Genomic DNA, 17961 nt, shown 5'->3' with positions numbered 1-17961 from the left:
AAAGTACTGAATGGAAAGATTCTTGCAAACATTAATGAGAAAGGGATGGCTCAGCTAGTCTAAAAGCTTAAGCTACATGGATGGAAATACATGTTTGTCAAGGCTTTCCCTCCTGTGTGTGTTCCTGGTGTGGTTGAGTTATATGTGAACTTCCAGTTTGATGGCAAAGTGGTCAAGAGTAATGTAAAGGGGTTTGAGATGGAGTTTGATGTTGAGGAGCTTGGGATCCTTCTGAATATTCCATCTTTAGGTTTTGAAAACTACTTGAAGAAAAAGTAGCCAGCCATAGACAATGATGTGGACACGGTATATGTAGTCATAAGGAAGTTCTCTTAAAAGGTTGAATTGGATACTCCCCAGAAGGTGTATAAGAGTGATATGACACCCTTTCACAAGCTATTGTTTCACTTTGTCAATTCCTGCATTTTGCATAGGTCTGAGAGACGACACGAGGCTACCTTGTTGGATATGGCTGTGATGGAACTACTTTACACTGGTAGACCTATCAATCTCCCTAGCCTGATGATTCTGCACATGGAAAGATCTGCAGACACTTCCAAGCCTAAGCATGCTATGCCCTATGGATTCATGTTAACTGAGTTGTTTGAAAAGCTCAATATTGCCTCTCCTGAGCTTAAGTTTGGAAATCAAATTGATGTTTTGGATATTGTTACCCTAAAGCAGTGTGGATATGAGGAGATCAAGGCTAAGGGACCAATAGGTTCTGCTATTCTACCTGGTAGTAGCAGGGCAGCAGAGCTCACTAAGAGATTGGAGTTGGTTGTTGAGGAGAATGCCAAGCTTCGAGAAGATAATTATGAGTTGAGAAAAGAAACCAGACAGTTTAGGGAAGAGCTCAGAAGAGACAGAGAAGCTCATGCCCAACAGATTGCCACACTTCTGAAAGCATTGACCCCCTCTGCCTCTTACCCATGAACTTGGTCCTTCCCCCGATTCCTTTAGCTTATTTTGTTATTCCAATGATTCTTTAGTTCTTGTTTATTTTGTTCTAGTCTGAGTAAGTTGCAGGATATTTAGTTTATTTTGCTCTAATGGTTTAAGACAAGGCCCTGGGCTTATTTTGACACTACTAAATGACTTCTCTTATAATGTTTTAAAGCTTCGCACATAGTTAGATCATCAACTTAGTCAGTTTGCTTTGATAATTCTTGAGCTTCTGTTGTAGCCTAAATGGCCATGAATCTTTCACTAACTGTGCTTCTTAATATGTCTAACATCTTTTTGTTATTTTTTGATGATGCCAAAAAGGGGGAAGATAGAGTTAGGAGTGTTGTATTGGTATTGATATGTCTGTCTATGTGATGTGCTTATTGTACAAATGTTGATCTTGATATGGTGATATGAGGTGATTACCTGGTTCTAATATGCACAAAGTTGTCATCATCAAAAAGGGAGAATTTATTGAGTAATGAGATTTTGATGATTAACAAAGTTTGTTCAGATGAAATGTTCTAAGAACCAGGTCATCAACGTAGTTGCTTAACTGCTCTAAGACCTAGCTCCTTGGGTTAAGGACCAGGTCCTCAATATTGATGATTGTACGTCTTTACAAGATAGTAACTTTATCTCAACGTTACCCAAGCCCGAGTTTGTTGGAAGAAGACTGCTAAACATGATAAGGGTTGTTGCGCAAGAAGATATGCATGCATAGGTGAGAGACAAAAGTCCCAAGACCTATGGAGTCTTTGGAGCAGTAGGAGTCCTATCAAATGAGAAGCTGACTATGCATAGGACTCATGGAAGATCTGGGAGTCTAGGGAATTTAAATACTATCCTTCTGGACTGTTGGGATCATCTTTTTACACATCAACTGAAGAACTATATTTTTCTACATTCATGTCAAGTACCAGTGTTATGTTCTTCTTGAATCAGTCTAGTAAATGTGTTTTAGAAAATCGAGTTGTAATCAAAGTGTCATAAATAATTAGTGAGTTGGAGTGAGTATTTGTTTTACAAGTTAGAGTAACTTGTAAATCAAATAGTTGCAGTAGAAGTACCGGAGATTATTGAGTTACAGATTTATAATGGATACATTTGGCTCATTGTTCTAGTGAATTTGAAGTTGAAAATCCTACGTAGTAGGTCGTGGTTTTTGCACCTTTTGAGCCGGGTGATTTTTCACGTAAAAATTATTGTGTTTACTTTGCTGCTTATTTTTACTTTACGCTTAAGGAGTAAGGTAAAGAACCAAGTTCTTTAGTAATCCATAACATATAGTAACATTGATGTTGGATTGTGATGTATATCATGCGAGTTGAGCATGTAGAACAGGTCCACTTAGTAGGTTAGACTACTTAAGTGCCAACGCCACGACCCCTTAATGTGGGTTGTGGCGTTCCACTTTGATGATTGGTTACATAGGTGCATGTTTGTCTGCCCTACTAAGTATACATTGTTGGAAACGGACAATGTCTAGCAACTGGAACACAAATTAAAGTATTAGCTATGCGACTGATGGCTCCAGGTCTCTCTACCATGTCAATTTTGCCAGATTCTTTGCCACTACCTTTCCATTCAAAGCACTAAATCATGGTAGCAAGCTTTATTACAATTACTTGTAGTGCTAAAGAAATTCCATGGCAACCTCTTCTCCCGCTCCCAAATGGAAAAAACTGATAGTGTTTTACTGCTTCTGTCTTCATTCAGAAACCTTTCTAGTTTACAATTCAAGTGGATTTTCCCAATACCTTAAATCCCTATAAATTGTCCAAACGTTAACTATTAATGTTGCTTTTTAGGTATATGGTATCCTCCAATGTTACAATCTTCATTTGACACTCTAACAATCAGTGGCATGATGGGATAGAGTCTGAGAGTTTCTTTCAAGATGGATTGAAGGTAAGGTAGGTTTTCAATATCTGATTCTTCCACGAGTCGGCTCTTTCTATTGACAGAATCAATTTCTTGTGTTGCTTTCTGCATAATGTTTGGATGATTGATTAGCGCTACCATTATCCACTCTATCGAAACAACTGATGTATCAGTTCCAGCAACAAATAAGTCGTATCAAAATTTAAAAGAACACCAGTTATCCTATAAAGAGTGCAGATCGGTGGACAAAGCATCCCGCATTCACGCAGGGTCCAGGGAAGGCTCACACCTTTAGGAGTGTGATGTAGACAGCCTATCCTAATGCAAACATTAGTAGTTGTTTTTACGGCTCAAACCCGTAACCTCACACGGAGACAATTGTACCGTCGTCAAGAGTTTTACACTATTAATGTATTTTAATCTGTTGTAGCTGGTAACCTGCCTTATTTTCCAAGATGCCTAATTTTTAAAATTTTTAGTTTTAGGAGTTATTTTACCTAGATGAAAGCCTTAATATTCTCTCTTGTCAATCTCATCTCTGAGCTCTCGTCTTCAGAAATATCAAGTAAAATATCAAGCAGATTGTATATGGTCAAAACCGAGTTTTTCCTTCGTAAGACTAATCGAGATTGAGGCATGATGGACCTAGGTTCGTCATGGTAATATTGAGCTATGATGTAAAGTCGGGCTACTGAGTTCGAGCCCTAGAAACCGACCAAGGTCGGGATCAGCCAAAATCGACATCGAGCCCAAATAGAGGTCGAGCGAATAGAGACCGATCGAGACCACAATCGGCCGAGATCAAGAACGAGCCTAGATAGAGGTCGAGCGAACATAGGCCGATCACAATCAAGAATGGCCGAGTTCGGGCTCGAGCCAAGGGACAAAAGAGTCGTTATAGCCATATTTGGGGAGAGAATCTCGGCGGAAATTAAGAAAAAGCTAATTAATTAATCTATCATGGGATCCCCACTATGTATTTTTAATTATATCCAAAGTAGGGCTCCTCCATTATATTAGAGTGGTTGTCATTTGTAAAAAGCATATTGGAATACTCATTCATACACTCTCACATTCAGAGATTATTGAGATTTACACAACTTATAGCAAATTTTGTCATTCTTTGGGCTCTTGATATTATTTCATCTGTTTGTTTAGCAATCATTTTCTATTCAATTTGGGTTTGTATTCACTTCTTTTTACAGTCAATATTCGATATATTTTTACTTATTTTACCAATTTGTACCAATTTATATCACGTATCCTTAGAACTTCGTATAAATTCAACTCTATCCATTTTTCGGGTAAACAGTTTGGCACCCACTGTAGGAATAAGGATAATAGTGGTTGTTTGGTACGAATTTTTGCAAAACACACAATTTTAAAAATGATGAACTCTGTATTAATGGCCCTACCTATCAACAACGAAGTCGGGCTTCAAGATGAGAATAACAACCTGACTCTCGGGGATGAAAGGCCACTCGTCGAGCCCGTTGGAACTCGAGTCGTAGATCCAATCGATGTGAATTCACATGTGGCCATTGAGGTGAACCAATGTTCCGACCCAGAAAACATCATTCATAGTGGAACTCGATCTACAGTTCGAAAGACACAAAATGTTGGAGAAGACGGGATCAGCATACGTATGATTTTCGAAATGTTGCAAGCTCAACAAGTAGCAATAGCCCAGTTGCAGAGCCAAACCCCAATTGTAAAGCCAAACCCCAGTTGCAGAGCCAAACCCAAGCACCAAGCAGGCTCGAATCCGGTCCGCCCCAAGAAGTTACCCACAAAACGGGGCCAGCTATAATGAGGTCGAATGAACAAGAATCGGAGACTAATCTCAAAATTATTAAGATGCTCGAGGAACTGACAAAACGAATAGAGTCAGGAGAAAGGAAAATTGAAGCAAACGACCAAAAGGTGGAAACTTATAACTCCAGGGTTTGATCAGATCCCGGGGGAACCACCGATACTAAAGGGCTTGGATTCCAAACAATTCGTGCAAAAACCTTCCCCCCCAAGCGCGGCTCCAAAACCGATCCCCAAGAAGTTTCGCATGCCCAAAATTCCTAAATACAATGGAACGACCGACCCCAACGATCACGTTACCTCTTACACATGTGCCATCAAAGAGAACGATCTAGAAGATGATGAGATCGAATCTGTATTATTAAAGAAGTTCTGGTGAAACCCTGTCAAAGGTAGCAATGATATGGTATCATAATTTACCGCCTAACTCTATCGATTCTTTTGTTATTCTTGTAGATTCCTTTGTGAAAGCACATGTCGGAGCCATAAAGGTCGAAACCAGAAAATTGAATCTTTTTAAGGTAAGCCAAAAAGATAACGAAATGCTAAGAGAGTTTGTATCTCGTTTCCAAATGGAACGAATGGATCTACCACCAATAATGGACGATTGGGCCGTTCAAGCTTTCACCAAAGGACTAAATGAACGAAGCTCGATGGCTTCACGATGGTTCAAGCATAATTTGATCGAGTACCCGACTGTTACTTGGGCCGATGTACACATTCGATATCAATCAAAGATTAGAGTCGAAGATGACCAGTTGGGTTCTGGGTCGGTTATTAAAAAGGATACCAACCGAGAACCAAAGTTGAGCAAGGACCGATACTGGCCGTATAACGAAGATCGTAGGGGTAGCGAGCCGTGATGCAACCCCGTACGAGGCAAAAGGAAAAGTGATCAAGGCCAAGGGTCTTGAGGGCTGATGAACAAGAGTAGGTTCGACAGGCACATCGGACCTAAGGAAGAACCACGGTTATCAGAATATAACTTCAACATTGATGCATCCGCCATCGTATTGGCTATCGGACACATCAAAGATACTAAATGGCCTCGACCTCTGCAATTTGATCCAGCCCAGAGAAATCCCAATCAAATGTGTAAGTATCATGGCACTCATGGCCACAGAACGGAAGATTGTAGGCAGTTGAGAAAGAAGGTAGCCCGGTAATTCAATGAAGGGTACCTTCGAGAGTTCGTAAGTGACCGAGCCAAAAACCATTTCAAAAATAGAGGATTCAATAGACAAAACAAATAAGAAGAGCGACAACACATCATCCATATGATCATCGGAGGGATCGATGTCCCCCAGGGGCTGGTGCTTAAGCGTACTAAGATGTCGATCATTAGAGACAAGCGATCTCGAACTCAGGACTACATACCTAAAGGAATCCTATCCTTTAGTGACGAAGATGCAGAAGGAATTTTGCAACCTCATAACGATGCACTGGTAATATATGTACTTATGAATAAAACTCAAGTTAAGCATGTGTTAATTGATCCAGGTAGCTCGGCCAACATCATTCAATCGAGGGTCATAGAGGAACTCGGTCTATAGGACCAAGTCGTGCCCGCAACCTTGGCACTAAACGGATTCAATATGGCATGTGAAACTACTAAGGGCGAGATAATGTTGCCAGTTAATGTAGCCGGGACCATCTAAGAAACAAAGTTTCCCATGATTGAAGGCGACATGAGATATAATGCCCTTCTTGGGAGGCCAAGGACCCACAACATGAAATCAATACCCTCGACCCTGCAACAGGTTCTAAAATTCCCAACACCAGAAGGAATCAAAACGGTCTACGGGGAGGAACCGGCCGTAAAGGAAATGTTTGATGTCGATGAAGCAATTCTGATATCATCATTATGATCAACAGAGGGATCAGATTCAAAGGAGAAATAGGACACCAAATAGAAATCACAAGCGTCAGCTTTGACCCAACTAGAGAAGCAGGAGACTGATGAAGATGATGATTATCGGATCCCTCGATCCTTCTTCACCTTCAGACCTTCAAATTCTGCTTCTACCTCATCTTCCCACGACTGTTTACTTGTACTGGATGCTTGAATTACCTCTGTCCATAGCTTTTGAGCTTGTATTGTTGTAATTTCTTCAATCCCCTTCAGCTTCTATTTGGTGTGGTTTGACCCACTTCCTGCTAGGGATTCCTCTCCCACTGATTGTATAGTTGATTGAACCTCTTTTTGTCCTTCTCATTGTGATACTGCTCATGAGGATGATTCTAAAGCCATTTTTGCCTTCTGGGATGGGATATGAACTCTCTTTCCTCCCATGGATGGCGAACGTTAGTTAACATGCACCGAGAGAAAATGCATTTGTTGATCGAGAAGATTCAAGGTATTGATGCATGGACCCCGCATAACCTTGGAGTCTCCTTTCCTTGTCTTAAACTATTATTTTACATTTAGACAATATTGTACTATTGAGACATATTCTGTATTCGATTTTAGAGCTCATGACTCTGTATTACCTAGTTTTGGGAGTTTAGTATTATGTATCACTATATTAGTTGTTGGAACTTTATTCTGCTATTTATATTAATTCAGGCATATTATACTTCGTATTGTTGTTTTGAAATTCTTATTGTATGTTGGCTTACCTAGTCTTGGAGGTTAGGTGCCATCATGACCTTTGGTAGAATTTTGGCTCATGACAGTTGTATTGAAGAAATTGAACTACTTAAGATTTGAAATCTGAAGTCGCATTGAAAACATAGAACTACTTCAGATTATGGCGGGTAAATTTTATAATTTTTTGTACAATGTAGGTATAACTTCAATGTCTTCTTCAAAAGTGGGAATCTGTCCAAATGCCCCAATATTCTTTCAGAAATATAGTTCAACTAGGAACTTTTACAGCACACTCCCGATAGGCAAATTAGCAACCTTGTTTTGCTTGTAAATGATGAAATCAACACATGATGTTGTTTCTAAGAGCTTCATTCTATTGAGTTGGCCTGAGAACAGGTAGCAGATTGCTGAGACTAATTCAAAAAGGCCTTAGATATGAGCACTTCGACAACAAATGTTTTGATAACCCGAGTTTCTTAACAGACAAATGCAATGGAGTATTACATTTTGTTATGATCTACCAATGAGTCAAAATTAAAACCAAATTTCTTTTTCCCGAGTTTCTAGTGATATACATGTTTACCCGTAAAACGGTACAGTTGAATTTATACGTGGTTTATAGACAAGTAAATTAATTTGATCCTAAAATAATAGATGAACTAGACAAACATGTAAGACTTAGCCTTGAAATTGAAATGAAACAACAGATATCTTAATCCCGGGCGCAAAACTACCGGGGGCAATAAGAACAGTATAAATAAACAAGAAAGTAAAATGTTATTGAGCTTTTGATAGAATGTAGTGTATGCTTGTCAGAAAATTCATTTCTTTTACAATGATAATGCAGCTCACTATTTATAGTTGCACCTAGGGAACAAGGTTCTAGGATCAAGCCCATCTTTAATGACAAGTATGAGGGTCCTTGAGAAATGTGTAACGGCAGGCAGTGAATGTCATATTCTTTGTAAGCGGACGCGCACTTAATGTTGTAGAATATTCTTCATTAAATGTTACCGAGAGGCAGGCATTTGTCACACCTTTATGAGTATCATTCTCCCCGGTAACAGACATGGTCGTTGCCTCCGGATCCGGTTGCCTTCTGTTTTTGACTTAATGTGTCACTTTCTCATGCGATCATCTAATACATAACATATTTTACCCTATACAATACATACGAGAAAGAAATATTACATTGATATATTCGAAGCATCTGGTTGCCGAATTAGTTAAACACTCTTAATGAAAATGGTAGTTGTTATTCTTAACAAAGCAAAGAACAAAGTGTTTCTTCGGGTGAGTAGTTGAGTATTATGGAAAGCACATAGAGTTAACTAGAAATATTAGAGGTGTTAACTAGAAATATTAGAGGTGTCAAATGGACAGATTGGGCTAATTTGAACGGGTCAAAATGTGTTGAGTTAATAAATAGGCGGGTAATATCATAATGGGCTGAGTTAATAAAAGTTACTTGGGCTGGGTCAAGATAGACTAAATTTTAGATCATAGCCCAACCCGTCCAACTCTTATCAAGCTTTAATTACTGTGTGTTATTTTCGTATGAATTGGTTAAGTATCAAATAAGATCTTTTTTTTTGTTATGATCATATATAACATATCAAACAAAAAAATTACTTTAAAGATATTTTAACAAAGTTACTCATGGATCAATTTGGTAAAAATAGCATGGGCTAGCCAGTTTTTGGATAGTTAATTGAAAAATAGTCACAGTTTGCAAAGTCATTAAAAATAGCCATTATTTTACTTCAACACGAAAAGTTCCAGTATAATATATTGGAGGTTGGAGCACATGTGTTTGAACTTCCAGCATATTATGCTGGAACTCCATCACACAGAAAGTTCAGCATAATATACTGGAGATTGGAGCACCTATGTATATGTGAACTTCCATCATATTATGTTAGAACTCCAGCACATTATGAAATTCCAGCATGTTATGCTGGAAGTCACATGTAAAAATTCGAACTCTAGCATATTATCCTGGAATATTTTCCGAATTTTGAGCAGTATTTTTATTTAGATTTATCTTTACATGAAAAGTGGCTAATTTTAATTACTTTTGATATTGTGGTTATTTTTCAATTATCGCTTATAAATATGGCTATTATTGAATTTCATCTATCAATTTGAGCTAAAAATCAGCCCAACTTTAAATGGGTTGAGATGAACTAGGTCTAGATACAACAAATGGATGGGTCAATGACCGGCCCAACCTTGGTCGCGTTACATGGGTTTGGGCTCAAATTGACACCCTAAGAAAAATGGGGGATTTGCATCTATACCCAGTTTTTGGGTCACATTTTAACTTGTACCCGCTTTGCAAAAATAATTACAAGCATACCCATTTTTCGGGTAACTTCAAACATACGGGCCTGAAGTAGCAAAAATTTATGTCTGAAGTTTGAACTTTAGAATGTTTTGCCTGAAGTATAACCTTATCAAAGCAAAACTTCAGATATTTTTGCCTGAAGTTTGGCTTGACTTGCAAAGGCAATCACGCAAACTTCAGTTCATAGTGCAATGGCAAACCTCAGTTCAATAAAACTACAGCATGTTTTGGCTGAAGTTTTTTGTTTTGTACTTGATGAACTTCAGCATTCTAGGAACTGAAGTTTTATTTTGTAATTGCTGAACTTCAGCATTCTAGTAGCTGAAGTTTTGTTTTGTAATTGCTGAACTTCAGCATTCTAGGAGCTGAAGTTTTGTTTTATAATTTCTGAACTTCAGTATTCTAGGAGCTGAAGTTTTATTTTGTATTTGCTGAACTTCAGCATTTTAGGAGTTGAAGTTTTTGTTTTATATTTGCTAAACTTTAGCAGTCTTAGAGTTGAAGTTGTGTTCTGCCTTTCTTTGAAGTTAGATGGCTTTAAAAATAACTTAAGTCAAATTGTGCTGAAGTTTTAACTGACTTTTTTGATAATGTTCTGAAGTTATTTTTCCTATCTTTTATTTTCAGTTCTGCAGCCTTTTTCTGTTGTTTTTCCTGCAGGTGATATCTTAAAGCAAGGGGTAACCTAATTCCAAGAGATCACGAGAGCAACTATTGTGTATAATAAATTTCACATGCATGTGTCATTCTTGTGGCAGGTAACTTGGATGAGAGGACATGTAGTAGTCAGTTGATGTTGTATGTTTAAGAAGGATGGATCAGGGAAAGACATAAATCACACCTACTTTAACTAGCTTGTGGAGTTTTAGTTACTCGTCCTTCAACATAGAATATGGTAGTTGATAAGATTTAATAAAAACTTTACAGATCCAATCAATAATACTTATACAAAGTCTCATGTGTTTGAGAGAGAAAAGAAGAAGAGGAAAAGAAGAGGAGAAAGAAAAGAGCGCATAGGTCAGGAGGAAGAAGAGGAGACGTCTGAAGTTGTCAAAATTAGGGTATAGATTAAAGAATTTTAAAAATATGGGTATAGGTTAAATGGGACGACCAAATAGGGCGCCCCGTCCAATTTTTACTAGAAAAATGGAGGAACATCAATTACATATATTTCCAACAACTTAAAGTGATTAACATCATAGGGCGGTAAAAGTTAACAAAAATTTATGGGGCGTAACATCCAATCAGTGGTTTTAGTGGCAATTTCCAGTGGATTAACGCGCATAACAGGATAACAAACCAATGGGTGAACCATTGCAGAGAAAGTCCAGCTCCTTGTTCCATATTATGTTTCTCGATACCTTTAATTTTCCAATCAAAAACATTGGAACAATACACTAAGTGTCCTAGGCAACACTGCTGCTGCAAGTCCAGCACCAGGACATCCTTTCCTTCCTCCACCAAATGGCACATAACAGAAGTTCTGCCCTTCAACTCACCGAGCTCGATCACGAGATTCTCCTCGGATTCATTGGGGTCCCTATTAATTGCATAAATGTTGAGCCCGAGTAACCATTGACCACACAATCTTCTCTACATTTTAGGAACACTAAGGGCAATGGGGGATGCACTATTGTCTCCGCGCTCTCATTGATATTAATTGATGTTCTTGTACTCATGCTCAGCCTGCAAATAAGATTATTTGTCATGGCCATAAGCTGAATCCCAACATCATAAGCCTCCCCTTATTCCCAACACTTAAAAAAAAAATCCAACACTTTCATCATCTCCTCCTTCCTACCTAACATCAGCAAATTTACTACTATGTTGAGTAGACAAAATTGATGCCATTGGTTTTAAACACTTCTTTTGCTATGGCACTATTTGACACAACATAGGAAGTCGATGCACCCGCACAAATCAACATGAATGGACCATAGCGCAGTGCTAATTTCTGATGCCAAAGAAGAAAAGCAAGATCTGAAATTGACCTTCTATGGGACTGCTAATGAGATGATTTACACTCTTAACTTACTGTATTTTAATTTATAGACACAAGGCCAAAATAATTTTGTTTTAACAGTTTTTAAAATTTGTATCATTTTAGTTTGCCATCTAACGTGGTTCTTGGTCATCAAATAGGATGAGAGGAATAAATCACAAAGAAGCCACAAGAAACGATAGATTCCTTCAATGAAATTTGATTACCCAGTACTATTTTTCTTCTAATGTTAGCTCCTTCTTGACATTTCGGATACTAGAACCCCTTTCCTTCTCGTTAGTAAAAATGGTATTACATCTAAAATCTATGACGACAAAGGTGGTATTTACATTTATCAGAATTCATCTTTATATATTCAACCAATTAATATCTTATTCACTGTGAGTAGGAAAGGTAGAAAGTGGAACACAGTTAGTGCAGATTCCATTGAGGAAGCAGACGCAATGACATGGAAATTTAATTATTTAATGGAGAGATTCTATATTAATTTCTTTGACAAACAGCATCTTTTCCTGTCCTCTATTGTTATTGAAAAAAATATATACAGCCACCACCCAAAGAATAAATGATAGAAAATCAGCTCCTGTGCGTTATAGCTTGTATGGGGAAGGGGGGTATAGAAAGGGTGGTACATCAGAAAGAAATACAGCCACTTATCATAAAAGGTAAAAATTGTCAACTATGGAACATATGTCAGGCACTTTGTACATGTTCAAACACCTAAAAACCATCAAAGAATGGTAGAGATAAAACTTCCAAAACTTCAGCAAGATGTGAAGCACTATTATTCTTGACATGGATAATATTCTAACTGTAGTGTACTATAAGATTGGAAAGATATCAAAGTGTGTCCTTAATTCAACTGAGAGCTTGATCATCAGAAGATGATCAACTACACCACACTGCTCAGCTGCTCTCTTCTCCTTTCCTCCAAATTTAATAACCCTTTGTGCCTCAACCTTGATTGAGCTGCGGATATCAATTGGCGAATCAGCGCATGGACATTAAAGTCCTAACTCTTTTTTCCCTCTCTTGTTTCTTAGCAGTGGGAGTCCTCTTCAACTTATGCAGTTCTTCCATCACTGCTTTCTCAACTTTGTCAATTGAGTTTAGCAGCTTTCTCTGTGGTGTGAGGCAATCCAAGTCTCCAGAGTCGTTCTGATGGGTGATATCGAGCAATATCTTTGGCACTTTACCTACAGATTTGGGATAAAGCCTGCTTCTAATTGTAGGATGTGGAGTCATAAATGAATTATCGTGCTCAAGTTGAGCACCTGATGTAGATTCAGAAGGATCAAGAACAGTCTGGTTCTGTGGTATTGGACTCTCAAGTTGTTGGCCTTCGCTCTCTCCAAAGCGAGCTCTTCTTCTTTCAATAGCCTATATAGAGAATCTTATAACAATCAGATACATCAAGTTTACAAGAGACCAGTTTGCTCAAAACATATTTCATACATACTATTGGGCAATGTGACAACCAGTTTGCTCGAGTTGAGCACCTAGTAACTGCAGTAAAATTTAACGCTCAACTGGCATTTTAGTATCAAGGCATGCAAATAACTTCACTGGACTCTTTGTATTTGTCTTCTCATTGCAAAGACATTATATGAAAACTTGAAAGTTGAAAGAATTAGGCAACTACCAACATTCGTCAGTACTTTATTGTTAAGATGTATTCCTGACTAGTTGGAGCAACAAACCATAAACTGAACTGTAACAAGAACATGAGCGCTATTAAGAAGGAATATCCAGAAAATCCAATCAAATTGGGAAAAAGAAATACTATTAAAACAGGATTTATGACCTTGAGTTATCTAGTCTAGATAAAAGTACCACTTCCACTTGTTAATTACAAACTCATTATTATGACAAATTGATAAGTACCATTGCGACCAATGTATTGCCAAAGCTCAATCATAGAGCAAAACAATGAACCAAATGTTAAATTCACAAGTCTCAGTTTACTTCCAAATAGGCCAATAAATTACTTATTCATCAACTGTTTACCCTAGACGAAATTTAAGAATCGACTGGCATTCCAGCATTAAGCCACAAGGCATATAGATTTAACTGGACTCTTTATATTTGTCTTCTCATTTCAAAATCACTATAGGAAAGTTGAAATCAGTAGGCAGCTACCAACATTGGTTGGTACTTGTCTAGTTAAGATGTATTGCTGACAAGTTGAACAACAATCCGTAACTGAGCTGTAACAAGAACATAAGTTCTATTAATCAAGAGGGCAGATCCAGAAACTCCAGTTCAAATTGGGAATACAAATTAAAGACAAAAATTATGACCATAAGTTATCTACCCTGAAGTACAATTTCTACTTGTTAGTTACAAGCACATTATCATGATATGTTTCATCACACTGATCCCTTCTAAACATTTTCGCATACAAATTGAAAGTTGCAGTTATGACCATAAAATGCAAAGAAAGGAACTATAAAATGTTAAATTCACAAGTCTCAATTTAAAATCGAATATGCCATAATATTACTATTTGTACAACCTTTTACCCCTAGAAACATTTACACTAAAATACCAATCACAATTTACTTCCAAACACAAATGTTAAAAGATTTCACAACGAATAAAGAACTAAAAGGCAACAATGTAACATTCTTGGATACAAATTGAAAGTCGCATTAGTGACCAATGAGCCAAAAAAGCTAAATCATAAAGCAATAAATGAAAACTTTAAATTCAGAAGCCTCAATTTACTCTCGGACACAAATGTAACAAGATTTCACAAAAAATGAAGTACTAAAAGGCAATGTTATAAGCATATCATCTAGCCAATTATCATACAACACATTGAGCAAAATGTACAAGCAATAAATCATGAACTTGTATTCAACAAACTTTGAGAAGTGAAGAGAAGGCATTACCCTCACAATGGAAGTGATATCGCGAAGAGGAGTTCTTGGATACCAAGAAGGAAGCACAATATGCTGTCCTCCTCGCCCTCGTCCCCGGCCTGACGGCGAAATGTTCTCTCGACCAATCACCCTAGCCGGCGTTCTATGTGAGTTCCGTCTTGGCGTCCCAAAATTAACTCTTCTACCAATACCACCCCTACCACCACCACCCAAACCCACCCTCGCCGCTGCAGTCCCTGGCCGAAAAATTGCTCTAGTAGCCGACGCATCCTCTTGTTCATCCTGAAAAATCACAATGCCGCCTCCTTCATTCCTTACAGTTGTCCTCCGTCGACGACTATAGATGTCCATTAGATCCTCCGTCCTTGATATTCTATCTCTTGCCTCCGTCATTTTTACAAAAACTGCACACAAAACCCAAGAAAATGTTAACCATTTAGTTGAAACAAACAGAAAAAAAGTTATTGTTAGATCGAAAAGTAAAATCGAAATGTGCCGGAAATGGGGGTTTTCCGGCTACCTGCCATTTTTACCGGCTGGAGGATTACCTTTAAAATCTTATGGGTTTATTGATGGATTCTTGGAAATGGGGAGTGGGGTGGGGTTTAGGTTTGGAAATTGTGAAGAAAGAGAGCTTAGAGAGAGAGGCGTCTAGGCAAATTTTCAAAATGGAGTTTGGGCGGTACTTTATACAGAAAAGTTAAAATGAAATTTTCAGAACTGAATTGTTTTTCAAAACTGCGGAAATTAGGGAAAATAATTAATGGCGGACACGTAACAGCTTAATCAGATTTCAAATTTCGAATTTTTAGTTCGTTAGCTATTTTAACCGTCGGTGAAAAGACAAAAGAAGTTGTTTTAACCGTCAAATGGCCTAGTCAAATGGGCTTCCATTTTCGACTGGTTTGGTCAATCTTAGTTGGATCTGCACATGGTGTTTATTGACCTAGGAAAAGCGTATGACAAGGTTTTTAGAGAAATTTTCTGAAGAGGCCTAGAGGCAAAAGGTGTGTCGGTTCCGTACATTATGACGATTAAGGATATGTATGATGGGGCTAAGACTCGGGTTAGGACAGTAGGAGGCGACTCTGAGCATTTTCCGGTTGTAATGGGGTTACACCAAGGTTCTGCGCTCAGTCCGTTCTTATTCGCCCTGGTGAGGGACGCGTTAACACACCATATTCAAGGGGATGTGCCATGGTGCATGCTATTCGCCGATGACATAGTTCTGATTGATGAGTCGCGAGCTGGTGTTAACGAGAGACTGGAGGTTTGGAGACAGGCTCTTGAGTCTAAGGGTTTCAAGCTGAGCAGGACGAAGACAGAATACCTGGAGTGTAAGTTCAGCGCTGAGCCAGGGGAAGTGGGCGTGGATGTGAGGTTTGATTCGCAGGTCATCCCGAGAAGAGGCAGCTTCAAGTACCTTGGTTCGGTTATCCAGGGGGGAGGGGAGATCGACGAGGATGTCACACATCGTATTGGGGTAGGATGGATGAAGTGGAGGTTAGCATCTAGAGTTCTGTGTGACAAGAGAGTGCCACCGATACTCAAAGGTAAGTTTTATAAAGCGGTGGTTAGACCGGTCATGATATATGGGGCTGAGTGTTGGCCTGTTAAGAACTCACATATCCAGAAGATGAAAGTAGCAGAAATGAGGGTGTTGCGGTGGATGTGCGGGCACACTAGGATAGATAAGATTAGGAATGATGATATTCGGGAGAAGGTGTATGTGGCTCCCATTGATGACAAGATACGGGAAGCGAGGCTTAGATGGTTCGGACATGTTCAGAGGAGAAGCCTAGATGCTCCGGTACGGAGGTGTGAGCAGCTGGTTGTGGAGGGCACGATAAGAGGTAGAGGGCGGCCTAAAAAGTATTGGGGAGAGGTGATCAGGCAGGATATGGCGAGACTTCAGATTTCCGAGGACATGACACTAGATAGGAAGATGTGGAAGTCGAGTATTAGGGTTGTAGGTTAGGAGGTAGTTGAGTCGTACCTTACTTCGTACCATTGTGGGACTAGCCATGTAGGGGTTTTGTCTAAGATAGTTAGTGGCAATGTTGTGGCTTACTATTTCGCTTTTTAGTGCATGTCCTATTTACTAGCTATCGCTTTTTCTTTGCATCTTTCTTCTAGATTTCATGGTGTTCCTATTGTTCTTATGATTGTTGTGGTGATACTAATATTTACTAATATTGTCTCCATTTGCTTTGCATTCTTCTTCTGGATTTCATGGTGTTTCTATTTATCCTATGATTGTTATTGTGATACTAATATTGTCTCCTTTTTGTCCTTTTGTCTTTTTTTTTTTGAGCCGAGGGTCTTTCGAAAACAACCTCTCTACTCCTTCGGGGTAGGGGTAAGGCCTGTGTACACACTATCCTCCCCAGACCCCATTAGTGGAATTTTACTGGATTGTTGTTGTTGTTATTGGTCCATCTTAGTTGGTAAGTGATTTCCACGAAAAATTCAAAAATAGTTAGATTTACGATTGGTAATTGAAATATAGCCACAGTTTCAAAAGTAATCAAAATTTAGCCACTTTTCATGTAAAGATAAATCTGAACAAAAACACTGTTCAAAATCTAGAAAATATTCCAGCATAATATACTGGAGTTCCAGTATAATATACTGATCCAGCATAATATGTTCGAAGTTCATACACAGGTGCTCCAATTTTCAATATATTATACTGGAACCTTCCGCGTGTTAGAGTTCCAGTATAATATGCTGGAAGTTCATACACAACTGCACCAATCTCCAGTATATTATGTTAGACCGGTCCGTATTGCAGCAAAATAGTGGCTATTTTTCAATGACTTTGCAAACGCTGGCTATTTTTCAATTACCAATACGAAAACTGGTTAGCCCGTGCTATTTTTGCGTGATTTCCTTGTTCTTGTTAATTTTCTCCTGCTCTCTAGTTCATCAACCTAAGGAGGATCATTTGATACGCGGACTAAATTATCATGTGATTATAATCCCTAGATTAATTTATCCCACCTAGGATGAGGGATAAAATAATACCAAATTTGATGGGATAATGTGGAATAAGATAGAATATCCAGTATTAAGTCTGGGACTAAGTTTATACCACGTTTGGTTGATGGTATAATTTTATCCCGGAATAAATTTATACCATCAACCACACATGAAATAAATTTAGTACCATACTTTATCTCATTTTATCCCACCTTATCTAGCGTACCAAGAGTTAATTACTCTAAACACGCACCTAGTAAGAGAATTTTTTTTATTTCAAATCAATCAGTATTAAGCTGGTCACCCCAACTTATGATTCTACAACTTTTAATTTTATATTTTTTATAAATAATTTTAAGAATATTTCAGTCATTCTAATATAAAATGTGCTTATCATCATATTTTTACCAAAAACACTAACTACTTATTATCACCTTATTATCACCTTCACCATTTCTATCCAAATAGGTCTATAAAATATTACACATATTAGAGCTATAGAGGACGGATC

At 38.2% G+C, this 17961-nt stretch overlaps 1 protein-coding gene across 2 annotated transcripts; it reads right to left on the bottom strand.

Annotated features, from left to right (window-relative positions):
- Positions 1–12218: 12218 nt before the first annotated feature.
- On the bottom strand, positions 12219–15155 carry LOC104111323 (protein POLYCHOME). Of its 2 annotated transcripts, none has more exons than XM_009620999.4 (3): positions 15017–15155; positions 14478–14872; positions 12219–12963 (listed from the first exon to the last, which is right to left on the bottom strand). In XM_009620999.4, the coding sequence occupies exons 2-3, from the start codon at positions 14859–14861 to the stop codon at positions 12574–12576; spliced, it is 774 nt and encodes a 257-aa protein (XP_009619294.1). In that variant the 5' UTR covers positions 14862–14872; positions 15017–15155; the 3' UTR covers positions 12219–12573. The 2 variants fall into 2 exon arrangements, with proteins under 2 accessions (XP_009619294.1, XP_033515911.1); XM_033660020.2 differs by having other exon boundaries at positions 14989–15139.
- Positions 15156–17961: the final 2806 nt, after the last annotated feature.

This window comes from Nicotiana tomentosiformis, chromosome 3 (assembly GCF_000390325.3).
Source record: "Nicotiana tomentosiformis chromosome 3, ASM39032v3, whole genome shotgun sequence".
NCBI lineage: Eukaryota > Viridiplantae > Streptophyta > Magnoliopsida > Solanales > Solanaceae > Nicotiana > Nicotiana tomentosiformis.
This window is presented reverse-complemented; position numbering and strand designations above follow the sequence as displayed.

Bases quoted from the DNA above. Each gene is read 5' to 3' on its own strand.
- LOC104111323 (XM_033660020.2), bottom strand. The intron at 12,964-14,477 runs GTAATGCCTTCT...TTCTCTATATAG, and splicing joins ATATCACTTCCATTGTGAGG to GCTATTGAAAGAAGAAGAGC.